This window comes from Scyliorhinus torazame, chromosome 7 (assembly GCF_047496885.1).
Source record: "Scyliorhinus torazame isolate Kashiwa2021f chromosome 7, sScyTor2.1, whole genome shotgun sequence".
Lineage (NCBI taxonomy): Eukaryota > Metazoa > Chordata > Chondrichthyes > Carcharhiniformes > Scyliorhinidae > Scyliorhinus > Scyliorhinus torazame.
The window spans coordinates 41,796,954-41,813,811 of record NC_092713.1 but is presented as its reverse complement, the minus strand read 5'-3'; the positions used below and the strand labels follow the sequence as shown (position 1 = coordinate 41,813,811).

The 16,858-nt window shown below is 47.3% G+C and overlaps 1 protein-coding gene across 1 annotated transcript; it reads right to left on the bottom strand.

The window, feature by feature from the left end:
• Positions 1-10,531: 10,531 nt before the first annotated feature.
• Positions 10,532-13,341, bottom strand: tmem125a (transmembrane protein 125a). The gene has a single exon (XM_072510599.1). The coding sequence runs from the start codon at positions 11,684-11,686 to the stop codon at positions 11,024-11,026; it is 663 nt and encodes a 220-aa protein (XP_072366700.1). The 5' UTR covers positions 11,687-13,341; the 3' UTR covers positions 10,532-11,023.
• Between the last annotated feature and the right edge of the window lie 3,517 nt (positions 13,342-16,858).

Below are 16,858 nucleotides of genomic sequence, written 5' to 3'. Positions count from 1 at the left end.
ATGTAAGCCGACATGTGACAATAATAAAGATTATCATTAATAAATGGACATGCACATATTGTAAAGGATCTCCATGTGCCTTCCTCAGCTTTGGCTGGTGGCTTGGCCACCTGATCTGTTTAACAGGTTTAAATTGCAGAAGGTCAGCTGTCAGCAGCTGTGACTGAACAGTTTTGAGTGCCCTCGTGCATGGTATCTGCTGAGTAATAGTTTTACGGCTACCCTTTGTATCTTTAGTTTATCTTAGGTTTGTGATTCATTCTGTTTGTACAAACAAGCGTCCTAACTACATCTGAAAACATGAATATCTAGCTACACCCTTCTCATCAATATTGAAACAGTGACCGGAATGTTGAAGAGCTATTGATACAATTAGCTGAGGAAAGGAAGAGGCTCGTGTTCAACATCAACACCAGCATGAACTTGTTGAGCCAAATGGATTGTTTCCACGTTGTAAATACTTTGTGTTACCCATACCTGTGTGATCAACACAAAAATAGTCCACGTTTGTTTGCCCTATGTGGTGACACCAAAATCATTTCTTCATTGCAAATTCCTCCATAGAATCCCGACAATGCAGAAGGAGGCCTATTCTGCCCATCAAGTCTGCCTGACCCTCTGAAAGAGCACTCTACCCAGGCCCACTCTTCTGCCCTATCCCAGTAACCTCATAACCCCACCTGCCTGCACATCTTTGGACACAAAGAGGCAATTTCCATATCATGGCCAATCCACCTAACCTGCACATTTTTGGTCTGTGGGAGGAAACCGGAGCAGCCGTAGGAAAAGAAGAACATATAAACTCCGTACAGATGATCACCCGAGGCTGGAATTGAAGCCGGGTCCCTGGTGCTGTAAGGCAGCAGTGCTAACCACTGTGCCACCGTGATGCCTCTCACCATTTGACTGAGATTATGCACCGTTCAAAATAAGCAAGAGTATGCTGGAAACCCAGCCGCCAGAGGGGGGAAATGACCAAAAATAGAGTTGCTCATTGTCCAGGCTTGCCCTCTCCAAGAGGGTCTCCAGGAATTGAAGGTTAATCACCAGCACACTGCTGTAAGCAGCACAGGAGCAATATTTTCACGGTCTTAAACAAAATTGTGCTTTTCCTCTTTTTCTTTGAACACGTCCAATTATGAATTGGTGTGGGAGGGTGGACAAATGTCAGAGTCTGGAAGTCATATGATGAGTTCTGCTGCACCGGTATTAACTCAAATCAAGTTGCTGAGGGTCAGAATGAGTGAGTTCAAGACTGGCAATATCAGATGCAACCCGCCCGACTCGGTGTCGCAACAAGACCGTTAAACCTCTCGTGGCATTTGCGATGGTCAGAACGCCTCACGAGATCTAATGGATACTCGCAACACACCACGATCTGGCGAGATCCAGATGAACATATTTCATTGAAATATGTCTGTGCCTGATTATCCCTGCACCCGGGAACTAACAGTATTGTCTGGGAGACTCCTCCATGGCATCATTTAGCACTGGTCCACTCAAACATGGACCAAGTATAACGGTGCCTGGGTGGGTGGGTCTCCCATGCCATTGGAGACCCCTGGGTGGTCAGGGACAGGGCAGGGTGGCACCCTGGCTCTCCCTCTGGTACCTGGGCAACTTGGCTATGCAGGCTGGTACTTTGGCACTGCCACCCTGGCACAGCCAAGGTGCCTGGGTGGCACTGCCGGGCTGCAACTACTAAAGTGCCCATGTGACACTGCCAGTGTGGAAATGCCATGGTGTCCTGGTGCCAGGGTGGCACTTAAAAAAATTTTTTTTACGGGATTTGGATGTCGCTGGTTATTGCCCATCAGTAGTTGCCCTTCAGAGGTGGTGGTGCACTCTGCCTCTTGAACCGCTGCAGTCGCTGAGGTATAGGTACACCCACAGTGGCATTGGGGGGGGGGTTCCAGGATTTTGACTGAGCGACAGTGAAGGAGCGGCGATATATTTCCAAGTCAGTGTGGTGAATGACTTGGAGGTGTGGGGTTCCCGTGTATCTGCTGCCCTTGTCCTTCAAGATGGTAGTGGTCGTGGGTTTGAAAGGTGCTGTCTAAGGAGCCTTGGCGAGTTACTGCAGTGCACCTTGTAGATGGTACACACGGCTGTTTGTCGGTCGTGTAGGGATTGAATGCTTGTGGAAGGTGAAGCAATCAAACAGGCTGCTTTGTCCTGGATGGTGTCAAGCTTCTTGAGTGATGTTGGAGCTGCACTCATCCAGGCAAGTGGAGAGTATTCCATTCCACTTTTTTTTTAGCAACTTCAAGCTCTGCAAAAATGGTTCTGCAAAATTGAACGATGAAGTTGTGGGGCGAAATTCTCCCCCAACGGCGGGATGTCCGCCGACTGGCGCCAAAGCCGGCGCCAATCAGACGGGCATCGCGCCGGCCCAAAGGTGCGGAATGCGGCGCATGCGCGGGAACGTCAGCGGCCGGTCAGTTTCCCGCGCATGCGCAGCGGGGGGAGTCTCTTCCGCCTCCGCCATGGTGGAGGCCGTAGCGGAGGCGGAAGGGAAAGAGTGCCCCCACGGCACAGGCCCGCCCGCGGATCGGTGGGCCCTGATCGCGGGCCAGGCCACCGTGGGGGCACCCCCCGGGGTCAGATCGCCCCGCGCCCCCCCCCCCAGGACCCCGGAGCCCGCCCACGCCGCCTGGTCCCGCCGGTAAATACCAGGTTTGATTTACGTCGGCGGGACAGGCAATTTCTGGGCGGGACTTCAGCCCATCCGGGCCGGAGAATCCAGCGGGGGGTCCCGCCAACCGGCGCGGCCGGATTCCCGCCCCTGCCCAATCTCCGGGAGCGGAGACTTCGGCGGGGGCGGGGGCGGGTTTCACGGCGGCCAACGGCCATTCTCCGACCCGGCGGGGGGTCGGAGAATGACGCCCGTGATTCTGATCATGGATTTCAAACAATACTCTATTCTCCTCCTGCCCATTCCCCCCTCACAAACTCACAAACACACCCTCCCCTTGGACCCCCAATCCCATCAGAAAACTCTCCCTCCTTCCATAATGCAACCCAGCCCTCATGCATTCTCCCTCCCTGCAAATCTGCAACCCAACACCCCACTCTCCTCACACCACCCCCTCACCCTTCCCTCCCCACCCCACAAGCCCCATGCCTCACAGTCTCTAGCCCCCACCCCACTCTCCTATTCTCACAATCTCACTGACCTCGCTCGCCAGGGGGCTTCAAGGCAGCCTGCCTCACTCGTCGCGGTCGCCGTGCCTCGCCCTCACCTCGGGGCATCATTGCGCGCCTGTTGCTGGCCTGGGTCCACTGGTGCCGGGGACCAGCACAAACATGCTCACCTCTCGTCGTGGTCTCGCACATCAAGTTAACCGTTCATTTCGAGCTTTCCCGCTCTTTCAGACTCACAAATCAGAGTCTGATTTCACTCTGCATTTGCTGCTGCTATGCTCTACACACCGCTGCCTAGGCATAGGGCCCCGACCTACGGGTGGGTCCCACACCGGGCTGGTGCACTGGGCACCCAATCAGAGGCCGATTACTCTGCATTTGCATTTGACTCTGAATCTGTGGGACCCCACTTTGGTCTGGGCCCTGTGCCTAGGCACGGTGTGTTTTATTATAAATCCCCCTCTGGTTGGCACAAGAATATCAGGCATGATTCTGCCCCAAAAAAGACTTGGGTGAGTTTGGCGGGGTGCTTCCCGCCGGCTTTTAGGTGTTATCCAGATCTTGGGGAGTTTCCCCCCCGGTCAAGCCCACACTTAGAAATGTTTCCATCACTGGGAGGTGAACTAGCCAGTGAGACCAGCTCCTCAGAGATCGGGACGCCATTTTGAAAGGGTGCCCCGGTCTCTAACTGAGTTAAGGGTCCCACATTTCCTCCACCCACGGGCAATGCGACCCTCCCACAGACATGGGCATAACTCCCCCTCCCACCCGCAAGTGAGCACACCCTGCTATGGAGTCGCTGATACCCTCCCCCTTTCAGCATCCCCACCTCCTCATTCAGGTCCCCCCCTTTCAGTCCCCCTGTACTCCCCTCAGCCTTTATGAAGCCACTGCATAACCTCCCTCCATATCCACCCCCCCCCCACCCTCCATACACCCCCTTCACCCCCTTTCATTGGCATGGCCCCTCAGGTCCCAATCCTTGGCAGTGCCAACCTGGCTCCCGGGCACCCTAGCACTGCCAGCCTGGAACCCAGGTTGGCACTGCCAGAGTGTTCACATGCCAGGGGGAGTACTAGGATACTGCCCTGCCCTAAGCACCTGTGGGCTCCAATAGCTTCTGAGAGATCAGTAATAATCAGTGCCCAGTTGAGGCCTCGCTGGCGTGGCTGGTGATTCCCAGGCGCTGGGAGAATGGGGCCTCAACAGGAAGCGCATATTTAAATGAACCACTGGATCATGCCGAATGAGGGCGTGATCCAGATCGGCCGGGCACCAAAGGTCGGGTGATTCTCGTGCAGTGTTGCTCCCGGCATGAAGCCTGATTTAGGTCTCTCCCGCAACACATCCGGAGAGCCCAGATCGGCGGCGGGAACAATGCGGTGGGAAAACCGTGCCCATCATGTGCATGAATTGCGGCAGAAACAGCCACATTCACCATGCTTGTTGGAAAAAGAAACAAGTTTCAGGCAAAAGCTGCAAAAAGCAAGAGTGGAATAAAGGAAAAAGTGTCCACGTGGTACAAAAAGGACAAGCGAAGGAACTCAATCCACAGTCCGATGATGAACTGTGATTAAAAGTACTGGCTATTGCTGGTGAAACAAACCGTTACTGAGTCACTTAATTACTGGATAGTCAGCCGCTGAAGATTGAGATAGACACTGGGGCAGCCGTCCATTTGGTACCAGAAACTATGGGCGGGATTCTCCACTCCCACGCCGAAGTGGCCGCGCCGTCGTGAACGCCATTGAGGTTCACGACGGCGCGGAACGGCCCCAGTCCCGACCGATTCAGGCCCTGACAATGGGCCAGTATCGGGGCCGCGTCATCTACACGCGCCAGGCCTTGTCGCCCGCGTAAAAGCGGCGCCGCATAGATGACGCGGCCGGCGCCGCATAACGGACGTCATCAGAGCATGCGTGGGTTGGCCGGCGCCAATCCGCGCATGCGTGGTTGCCGTCCTCTCTAAGTCCGCCCCGCAAGAAGATGGGGGACGGATCTTGCGGGGCCGCGGAAGGAAGGAGGTCCTCCTTCAGAGAGGACGGCCCGACGATCGGTGGGCACCGATCGCGGGCCACCCCACATTCCAGATGAAGCCCGGTGCAGGATCCCCCCTCGCCCCCCCACAGGCCGCCCCCCCCCCCAGTGTTCACGCACCGCCCACAACTGCAGCGACCAGGTGTGGACGGCGCCGGGGGGAACCCGCCGTTTTGGCCTGGCCGCTCAGCCCATCCGGGCCTCAGAATAGCGGGGGTGCCGGAGAATCGCCATTTTCGGTGTCTCCGGCGATTCTCCGGCCTGCGGCCCGCGAAACTCGACCGGGCCGTTCCCGCCGCTTGGGAGAATCGCGGGAGGGCGTCGGACCGGCGTCCCCGGAAATTTTGGCGGCCCAGGCGATTCTCCCAACCGGCGTGGGAGTGGAGAATCGCGCCCAATATATCATGAAAATCTCCAACATATTGCTCTGAAACCCTCGATGAAAGTGGGTACTCTAAATTTATTTTTAAAAAAGAAGCATGCCAGAAATGATGGCGTACTATCAGAGGTCATGAACATGGTGCTTTCAGGAAAGATTTCAGGAGCAAACGCTGAGTTTAAGCCATATTCCACTCAAAGACTTGAATGATCTGTACAGATAGGTTGTCTCTTCTGGGGAATGAGAGTCATCATTCCACCACTATCAAGAAAATGATATAATATATCAATTGCATGAAGGCCACTGTGGTATTGTAAGGATGAAGGAGATAGCCAGAAGCTATTCTTGGGGGCAGGGGCTAGATGCCGAAATCGAGGAGTAGGCAGGAATTTATTTGTCTTGCACAAAAGTGCAGAATCTCCCACCATTCCTGGAGCTATAAAATAAATGGCAGAACCATCAGGAGCATAGAGACACAGAGAGATCTGGACGTGCAGGTCCACAGATCCTTAAAAGCGGCAGCACAGGTGGAAATGGTGGTGAAGAAAGCATATGGCATGCTTGCCTTCGTTGGACGGGGTAGCGAGTATAAAATCTCGAAAATTATGTTACAATTATATAGAACGTTGGTTAGGCCACATTTGCAATTCTGTGCCCAATTCTGGTCATCACACTACCAGAAGGACGTGGAGGCTTTGGAGAGAGTACAGAAAAGGTTTGCCAGGATGTTGCCTGATATGGAGGGTATTAGTTATGAGGAGAGATTGAATAAACTGGGATTGTTCTCCCTAGAGAGACGGAGGCTGAGTGGCGACCTGATAGAAGTTTATAAAATTATTAGGGGTACAGAGATAGGGTGAACAGTTGGAGGCTTTTTCCCAGGGCGGAAATGACGATTACAAGGGGGCACAAGTTCAAGGTGAGGGGGGGAAAGGTTCAGTGGAGATGTGCGGGGGAAGTTTTTTACACAGAGGGTGGTGGTGGCCTGGAATGCACTGCCAAGTGAGGTGGTTGAGGTAGATACGTTAATGACCTTTAAGACTTATCTGGATAGGCGCATGAGCAGGCAGGTATAGAAGGATACAGGCAGTTGATCTAGGTAGGCTACGTGATTGACGCAGGCTTGGAGGGCTGAAGGGCCTGTTCCTGTGCTGTATTGTTCTTTGTTCATTAGCCCCGTTGCACCCATGGGGATGGCCAGAAGAGGCCTGGCAATGGGTTCATGTTGATAATGCTGGACTGTTTGAAGGGCGATGTTTCGCATTCTAATCAATGCTCAATTGAAAAGACCCGAAGTTGCCCTCATGAAGATAATGTCAACAGAGAAAACAATTAAGATTGGGTGAAATCTTCAGCAGATTTGCTTAACCTGAACAACTTGTGAGCATTAATGGGCCACAGTTCATTTTGTAAGAGTTCATCCACTACTTGAAGGAGAATGGAATTCGACACATCCGATCCACTCGCACCCCATCATCCTACCACAAATGGGATGGCAGAATGTATTGCACAGACGATGAAACATTGGTTGAAGGTAACTAGAGAACAAGATTAATTGTCTAAACATGTTAACCAATTCTTGCTCACGTACAGGAATATGGTGCACTCATTAAGCCAAGTTTCTCCAGCATAACTAATGGTTGGACATCAACTACGCGAAGCATTCGATTTGCTTAAACCACCAAAACAAAATTAATTGTCAAGAAAAAGCAGCAGGATCAGGTCATACAGTGGGAGAAACAGGGCAACACGGTGACACAGTGGTTAGCACTGCTGCCTCACAGCGGCAGGGACCCAGGTTCGATTCCGACCTTTTGTGACTAACTATGTGGAGTTTGTACATTCTCCCCGTGTCTGTGTGGGTTTCCTCCGGGTGCTCTGGTTTTCTCCCACAGTGCAAAGATGTGCAAGTTAGATGGATTGGCTATGCTAAATTACCCCTTAGTGTCAAAAAGATTAGGCGGGGTTAGAGGGATAGGGTTGGGGTGGGGGTCTGGGTGGGGTGCTCAGTCACAGACTAGATGGGTAGAATGGCCTCGTTCTGCACTGTAGGATTCTATGAAGGTAAAATGTTGTGTTTCTTGCCAGGGTCAAGACGTTCTGGCAAGGAACCATACCACAAGTGCAAAGTGGAGTCCTGACACCATTTTAGCAGACAGGACCGGTCTCCTACACCGTACAAATCCAAGATGGACAAGACATGCGGATTCACTGTTGGTGCCAAAAAACCAATCTGCCAGAGACAGAACCGACAGAGAGTCCAAATCAAGCTGGGCCAAGAGATGACCTGGATCTTCCAGAGAACTTAATCGAACCAATTGGGGAAAGCTGTACCTCAGTTGAGAACTAGACATCTAGTCAACCTCAAATCACTATGCCAACTCCGGTTGAGATGACCATGGATGGTGCCCAAATCAAGCCAAAGATATGAAGGTTGCAACAAGTACTAAAAGACAGACGCCTGAAGTTCGCCAAAACGCCTGACGTATCGACTCTTGTTGTTGACTGATTGTTCATGTTACACTGTTTATTGTGTCAGGGACCTTTGATTTAAAGGGGGAGGAAAATGTTGTGCATTGATGGTATTTCTAGTGATTCCTCATTAGCATCCTCGCATTGGAACAGGGGCACTTTAAGAGGCTGATCACATGATGTCATCGGAGATGATGTCATGGCATTTGAGCGGCAAATGGGCAGTGAAACATTGCAGCCTGTAGTATTAACATCTCCTGAATAAAGCTGTAAATTTGGTTGAACCTCTTGAGGCCTGCTGACTTAATTTTAAAACCACCACAGTGATGAATAGGTTTGATGAGTTACAAGCACATAAGGCCCTGTGGGAGCATGATGTAGTGACAACAACAGAAACATTGCTTAAAATTGCTGAGCAGTGGGGGTTTAATATTCAAGGATGCAAAGTGAAAGGTAGGAATGGAGAAAAAGGAACAGCGCTGGGTCATTGAAATATCGGAAACAGAGGACGTATTGAGGGGGAAAAGACTGAATCCATCTGGTTAGAGTTGTGAAGCAAAAAGGGGATGATCATGCAACTGGGGGTATTCTGTGGATCCAAATAGTGACAGAGAACTAGAAGCAGAAATTACGGAGATGTGCAAGATCTCGATATTGGCAGACTTTAATTACCAAAATCTTGATTGGCATAATGTTAAGAGTAATGGTAAGGAGCGGGAGGAATTTCTCAAATGTGTTCAGCAGAATTTCCTGGACCATCATGTTCTTGGTCCAACTGTGAAAGAGGCAATGCAGAACTTTTTAAAAATATATTATTCCATGGGATGTGGGCCTCACTGGCTGGGCTAGCATTTTATAGCCCATCCCCAATATCTGCGTTGGGCAATGAGATGGGCCAAGCTTACCAAGTGTCCGTGGCAGAACACTTACCTAAGAGCAATCATCAGATCATCAGTTCTGATTAGCAATGGAGAAGACCAAGGACCAATCTAAAACAGAAATTCAAAATTGGGAGAGGGCTAACTTCAATGAGACGGGAGGGGATCTAGCCAGGATAAAACAGAATCAAAAACTGATGAAAAAATATATAATTGAACAATGGCTGAACTTTAAGGAGATTATCATAGAATTTACAGTGCAGAAGGAGGCCATTTGGCCCATCGAGTCTGCACCGGCCCTTGGAAAGAGCAGCACACCCCAGCCCACACCTCCACCTATCCCCGTAACCCAGTAACCCAACCTAACCTTTTTGGACACTAAGAGCAATTTAGCATGGCCAATCCACCTAACCTGCACATCTTTGGACTGTGGTTAGGTACATCCCAGCAAGGGTGAAAGATAATAATAATACTCTTTATTGGCACAAGTAGGCTTACATAAACACTGCAATGAAGTTACAGTGAAAAGCCCCTAGTTGCCACATTCCGGCGCCTGTTCGGGTACACAGAGGGAGAATTCAGAATGTCCAAATTACCTAACAGCACGCCTTTCGGGACTTGTAGGAGGAAACCGGAGCACCCGGAGGAAACCCACGCAGCCACAGGGAGAACATGCAGACTCCACACAGTGACCAAAGCCGAGAATCGGACCTGGGACCCTGGCGCTGTCAAGCAACAGTGCCAACCACTGTGCTACTGTGCCGAACCAAAGCCAGGGCTCCTTGGATGATGAAGGAGATAGAGAATATGAGGAAATAAAAAAATAAGAGGGTGTACAAAGCATATCAGGTTAATTCTCTAAATGGGAACTAGGCCAAATACAATACATAAAGAGGGGAAGTGAAGAGGAAACTATGACTGGCAAAGAGATATAATTAGAATAGAATGGCAGTTAATGGAACAGGGAACAAAAGTCTTTACTATTATGTAAATAGTAATAGGTGGAGTGGGTACCATTAGGGACAGAGAAGCATTTCATAGGTGCAGGGCAATATTACAATACCTTCTGAGCACTTTGTATGGTGTTTACCATGGAAGAGGATACTAACAAAATACTGATACAACAGTGGTGGTGGAGATCATGGATGGGGTGAAGATTGATAGGAAGGATGTATTTGAAAGGCTGCCAATTTTAGAGCGGATAAGGCACCTAGTCTGGATTGTTTACACCCTGGATATACTATGTAATAGTGCACCCTTGCAACACTGATAAAAATAGTAAACAATATAAACACACCATCAACATGTCAATGAAAATGTTGAATAGCTAACACCCTCAGCAAAACGTTAAATAAAACAATAAGCAATATTACTCTCTAAGTAATTTGTAAACAAAAAAGTGAGTAATATAGCAACTCAGCAGCATGTTAACAAAAATGCTGAATAGCATAACACTCCAGGAACACACTGTACAGCAAATAATAAATAAACAAAAATACCTTCCTGCTCCAAACCAGTGAACACTGTAACAGGTACAAGATAATTAAGCCAGTGTGGTTAAACCAGATTAGATGACAGAGACGCACAAGATACTTGAAGAAGAGACGGACTCGTTACACTCTTAAATATTTAACAATTGAATTTATTGTAAGCAGCTAAACAGTGACTGATGTTACTGAGTTATAGAAAAGTACATTTGTGTTTCCCATTAGTTCTGAATCATCCTATAAAGCTCTGGATCAAAAGTGCTTTTCGAAATGTGAATGTCACTCATGACAGCTTGTGAGGTAACAGTAATTTACAATTAGCTATTCATCCATTTATAAGTTATAACATTTACATCGGCAAATATCAAAATTTTACAACTTGGCTTCCAAATTCATCTGTCCATTGCTAAAAAAATTAAGATTTATAAATTTCATGAGTTACAAATTAATCACAGTTTATATCAAACTGCGTTAATTGGTATTGTTAAGGGCTACTTTGTGCAGTTAACCTGATTATTTATTCTGTTTTCGCCATTAAACAAATGAGCCTCGCATGCCCGGTCTGTGCAGTCATCTCAACTTCAGAGAACTCCACGGCTCCTGATGGAGTCAGTCAGTGCTTTATTTTATATCAGGTTGGCTGTACTGGAGGAGAGTTCCCCTGGCCTCGCCTCTGTATTGTCTGTTGATATGACATAAACACTTGGAACCCTGCCGTTCGGGGAACTGGCTGTGATATGGGGACAGAATTTGAAGATTAAACTATAGATCAGGAGTGAGAGGAGAATAATGGAACCAGCTAATGTAGTCGCAACGCCTGCAATTAGCATGTCGCTCCAGGGTCTACCTGAAGAATGAGGGGCTGTATTTGCCAGGATTATCATTGCATAACCACAGACCAGTATTATCAATCCGGCGACTAAAATAATCAGGTAATCAATTAACCCTCCACTCCTTAATTTGTCAATCTGGATCCGGTTCCTCATGCAGTTCATATCCTGGATAGCAGAGCTCAGCAGTTGTTTTAAGAGGATGCCCAGAGCTAAGAGACACAGGACAGTCCCTACTCCCAGCTTCCATTCACTCGATTTACTAGTGGCTGTAGACAATAGAAAAATTCCCCCCAGTCCAGTTCCTAGGATCAGGACCACAGCCACAGAATAACACAGGATGGATCTTTTCAGATCTTGAAACCACCACAATTCCACCTGATCCTCCAGGATGCTCTGCTGGATCCGGGATGGATTTGCTGGGAAACGGCCAGACATGATCTCTGAAAGCTCGGGCATTTGGAGAACAAATTGTCCGCAGATAGCCAAGAGGGAAAAAATATTGAGCCAAGCCTTGAGAATATAAAATATTAAACAAGCGAACAATGCATCTCAAAGCGTCCTGGAAAATGATTAAATCTATGGCAGATACCTTCAATGATTCAGACGTGGAAGTGTGATTTTCCAATTATAGGTTTACCAGGGCAGAAATCTCAGGAATTAAAACACTTTTATACTAAAGTAAGCTCTTCACTTGTAGATATTTTAAATCCCAGTCGTGACATATTATGATTTCAGTATAATCATTCTCATTCAGCTTTGCCAAATGTTCCTCCACACGGCAGAATAAAGCAGTCCTGGACACATGTCTATCTATTGCTTCTTGTTTGTTTTTGGCAGCCAAGGCTGCTGCTCTTTGGAATCCAGGCTGGAAAGCTGTAGGAGTTCACCGTGGAGTCACACAGAATATGGCTCCAATGGTTCACAGGTCTGAGACTCTGCTCTCAAATCAGCCAGTGTCTGACAGCACACGTCTCTTATTTCTTTATCCCTGACTTGATTCTTTTCAACAATGCCGTTGTTTATTCCCCATCTCTCGGCCTGCAGTTCAGGAAAGAGTTCTGACATTTACTGAACGTTTACCGGATGGAGGTTTCGCAGAAGAAACACTGGGAATGCAAATACAACTCCCAGGCTGTTGAGTGAGGCGGCTGTGAGTGCCTTCTATAGCTTGGTGCTAAACCCCCTTCGAGTTCAATCAACCTCGCTCAGTCTCCACACTTATTTGTCGAAATGTCACAGTGGGCGCATGTCTTGGGACAGGGCTAATAATGCCTCAGGCGGATTTAACTTTACAACCAGCCGCTTTGGGCACAATGCTGGCGTGCAGCGAAGTAACTGTAGCTGAGGTGCGGAATGTGGGCAGATCCGACACAGACGGGTTTTAATCGACTCAACTCCCGGGTCCAAAAGGCAATTGTGGCTTTATCAGCAGGAATGAACAGTCAGAGCAAAGTCTGCAAGCCGTGTTCTTCTGAGTGCTTCTGCCCCACTCACGTACAGCCTGGAGTGGATGGGTTCTCTGTGATAGTCTCCTGCCCCAAGCCTCTCAGGAGGTGAAGGTGTTTGATTTCCTGGTCAATATCAGATCAGTTACTCCCGAAAGTAATCGGGTCTAGCCCTTTACTGCCGACAGGTAGAGAGGGTAAATCCATGGTCAGTTCTCGCACAGCAGCCGGTGGATATTTGCACTGCAGGTAAATCTCCTGCGTTCAGCAGCTGACTCCGCCCCACCTCTGCTCCCGGGAAGGTTCGGCTTTCTCTTGTTATTTTTAGACGCTGTGTTCTTGTCAGGCTCTGCTTTAGGTTCACAAGTATCCAGCTCGGGCCCCAGACAGCTCATAGGTGATCGCCACTGGACCAGCTTGCCTACCTGAGAGTGGCCCCGTTTCACTTTCCACCACGTACTTCAACCTTTAACCTGGGATTTCGATTTAAGGTGGAACTTAGGAAGCATGCCGAACGTTATTAAACAAAGGCACCGAACTAGAAGAACATAAAATCAAATAGAGTGCCATTTTAAATGAATAAGTTGGATTCCCGTGATAGCTATATAAAATTGTTATTTAATCTCAGGAGAAAACGAATACAACAGTAACAAAGAAACACAGTGGACAATGTACCACACTACAGTCTAATGTTTCTTCCTCAATCAAATAAATCATGAACAGTATTGGCCAAGCCCCTGATCCAATCACACACTATTTCTTTGTTTCTTTGCTGCCACTTGGTTTACACATTACACTTTACATCTGATCACAGGCCTTTGTGCAGCAAACAGACCTTTTCTGTAGTAACTGTGCAGCTGGAGAGGTCGTTGGCAATGTTGTCACAAAAGACTGTTCTATGGAGCTGGATGGTCAACTAGCACCAACTCACCACAGGTACATGTTTTTCTTGTATAATAACTAATGGAGTCCTTTGGGTATCACTGTTGAGTTAAATTGAACACTAGGCCATGTGGCATGATGGTTGAGCAATGTGCGCAATGTAATCTTGCTAGTACAAGTCAGTGATGTTGGCGATTTCCTGACATGAACATAGAACACCAATAATGTATCGATTCATTCAACCAATAATCATCAAATTACTGTTGGCAATATTTGTCGATTGGATCATCGATCAGAGTGCACAGAAAGAGGCCATTGTGTCCAGGTCAGCTCTTTGAAAGAACTGTCCGATTAGTTCCATTCGCTGCTCTTTCTCCATAGCCCTGCAAATGTTTCCCCTTTAAGTATTTCAAAAGTTACTATTGAATATGTTACTACTACCCTTTCCGATATTCCAGATCGACACAACACATTGAGTAAAAATAAACCTCCACATCAACCCTCTGGTTCTGTTGCCAACTAGTTTAAATCCATGTTATCTGGTTGCATAAATCTCCTTTTAATCTTATGATCCTTATGAGGGGGACCGTAAATCAAAATAACCAAATGACGCCCCCCCAAATGAAGAATTTCACTTTGTGTAATTTTTATTTTAACACAAATCAGGCAAATGATACTTCAAATAATGGGATCAATTCCACTTTAACTAGTTGATACAACAAAGATACACCTTAGAAAACCACAAGCATCACTCCCCACATAATTGTGGGGCCATGTGTAATCTCACAATCTTTCCAACTCAATAGATCTGGCCCTCGGGTCACATTCACTGGCAGGCATACTCTATCTGGGGCCTCCGGATACAGTTAGCATGGAAACAGCACACATCTACCAACCCTCTCTCACTTGGGTCACATCGGTCTTGACAGAACAAATTTTCAGAGTTCATTTTCAACCAATCACCCAGCAAGACCAGTTCATTATCTGGTCGTCTGAAACAAACTCTCAACTTTTTTGCATGCCTGTGACATTGCACAATTTTCCCACAATTCAGTCCATTTAAACTTACCCATAATTCGCTTCCCCAACAGCTTCTAGAACCCAATTTTTCTTCTTCTTGCCAAACAGAAAGGTGTCGTTTTCATAGGTGTCGTTGGCTTCTCATCACAAGTGCTCCTCTTTCTGTCTCCTTATGCTTTTCCTTGTGTCTGGACCAGTGCACTGATTGCCATCGCCTTCAGCTCTCCCGCTTATAGGTCTCCTTTGTGTTTGGCCAGACGGCTTTCCCGTACCAGCCTCCCCGAACAGGCGCCGGAATGTGGCGACGAGGAGCTTTTCACAGTAACTTCATTTGAAGCCTACGTGTGACAAGAAGCGATTTTCATTTCATTTGGTCTTAACTTCCTTTCTTTTGGCACTGCATCCAGACCATGGGTCACCAGGTCACATTGATCAGTAGTTCTTATTAATCAATAAAATTACAACTGATCTCTTTACATTTGATGCAAGCTCTTAAAAGCCATTTTCAAGCATTCTTACAAGCAATTCCACATTCCACAGGTATTTTAGTGGAATTGCAAGTTTTCCTTACTTACTGCTTCTGGTACAAAGGTCATCATGACTTTCTTTGCTCAAAGGAGAGCAATCACAGCTTGTCTAGTTTCTCTATATAACTGAACCCCTGTATCCCTTGTGGCATTCTAGTAATCCTTCCATGCACCCATGCACCTTCTCCAAGGCTGTGACATCTTTCTTAAGGTATACTTTCCAGAATTGGCCACAATATTCCACCTGTGGACCAGTATAGTGATTTATAATTGTTTAGTACAACTTTCTTGCTCCTGTATTCCAAGCCTGTTATAAAGCCAAAAATCTTGTATGCTTTTTAACAACCTTCTCAACTTCGAAGATTTGGGTCGGTTTAGCTCAGTTGGCTGGACAGCTGGTTTGTGATAATACAATAATAATAATCGCTTATTGTCACAAGTAGGCTTCAATGAAGTTACCGTGAAAAGCCCCTAGTCGCCACATTCCGGCGCCTGTTCGGGGAGGTCGGTATGGGAATTGAACCCGCGCTGCTAGCATTGTTCTGCATTATGAGCCAGCTGTTTAGCCCACTGTGTTAAACCAGCCCCATGCAGAACAAGGCCAATTTCCGTACCAGCTGAGGCTATTCATGAAGGCCCCACCTTCTTAACCTTGCCCCTTGCCTGAAGTGTGGTGATCGTCAGGTTAAATCGGCACCAGTCAGCTCTCCCCCTCAAAGGGGAAAGCAGCCTATGGTCCTCTGGAACTGTGGTGACTTTACTTTACGTACTCAAAGTGAATATTACATGTATCACAATTGTATTGAAGAACCGTAGAGTGCAACCTGATCTATGCAGACAACTTAAATACCCTTGCCCCATTTATAATGACCATTTTGAAAAGTCTGTAATGTTTCTTTGACTGTATTGAAGCACCTCAGACTGTAACATGATGTATGTAGAAAACCTGAATATTATTGCACTTGCTGGATGGCCATTTCAAAATGTTTGTAATGTTCATACAGATATTTTATGAATAAAGCATAATTTTGCAAAAAGAAAAGGTGGTCTGAACACACAACAAAAGCAGGACCTCAGGCATTATTCTCAGCCTTTCATCAGTTACAATTCGCTGATTACACTGAGTGCTATAGTTTCAGGTTGTTAATTAGGGAACAGCAAATGTCATGATGGTGCCAAATCTCCTGACTCAATTCAAAAGCACCGTTGCTCCAAGACAGTTGGTATCATCAAAGCGCCTTGAACATGGGATTAAATGAGGCAACAGTTCCTTGGAGACCATGCTAATGATCTGATTACATAGTTGTTGAAATCTCTGTGCTCCAAAAGATCACAAGTATAATAAACTTGTTCAGGCTGCATGGAAGCAACAAGAAAGCATTCAGCATCTTGGATGAAAGGCTATTTTTACTTGAATTATTCCAAAGAAGCCGTGTTCAATGGATCTCACAAATCCACAGCAGTTTAACTATGTACCATATATAACACACTTAATTAGCCAGAGGGATACACAGATGAGAACTGCCAAGATCCTGCAGCACCTCCAAAAGGAGATGTGCTGTCTTTGAGAAAGGACTATTACGTCATCTTGGAGTTTTTCAAATGTGAAGATACTGAAAACTAAATCTGAAATCTCAATATGGAATGTCTTTCTAAACCTACTGAAATCAACCACATCAGCAGAAGGGAACCACAGCAATAAAAGGGTGAATTTGACATTCGGAAATTGTGCGGCGCTTAAAGACACCTGCTGG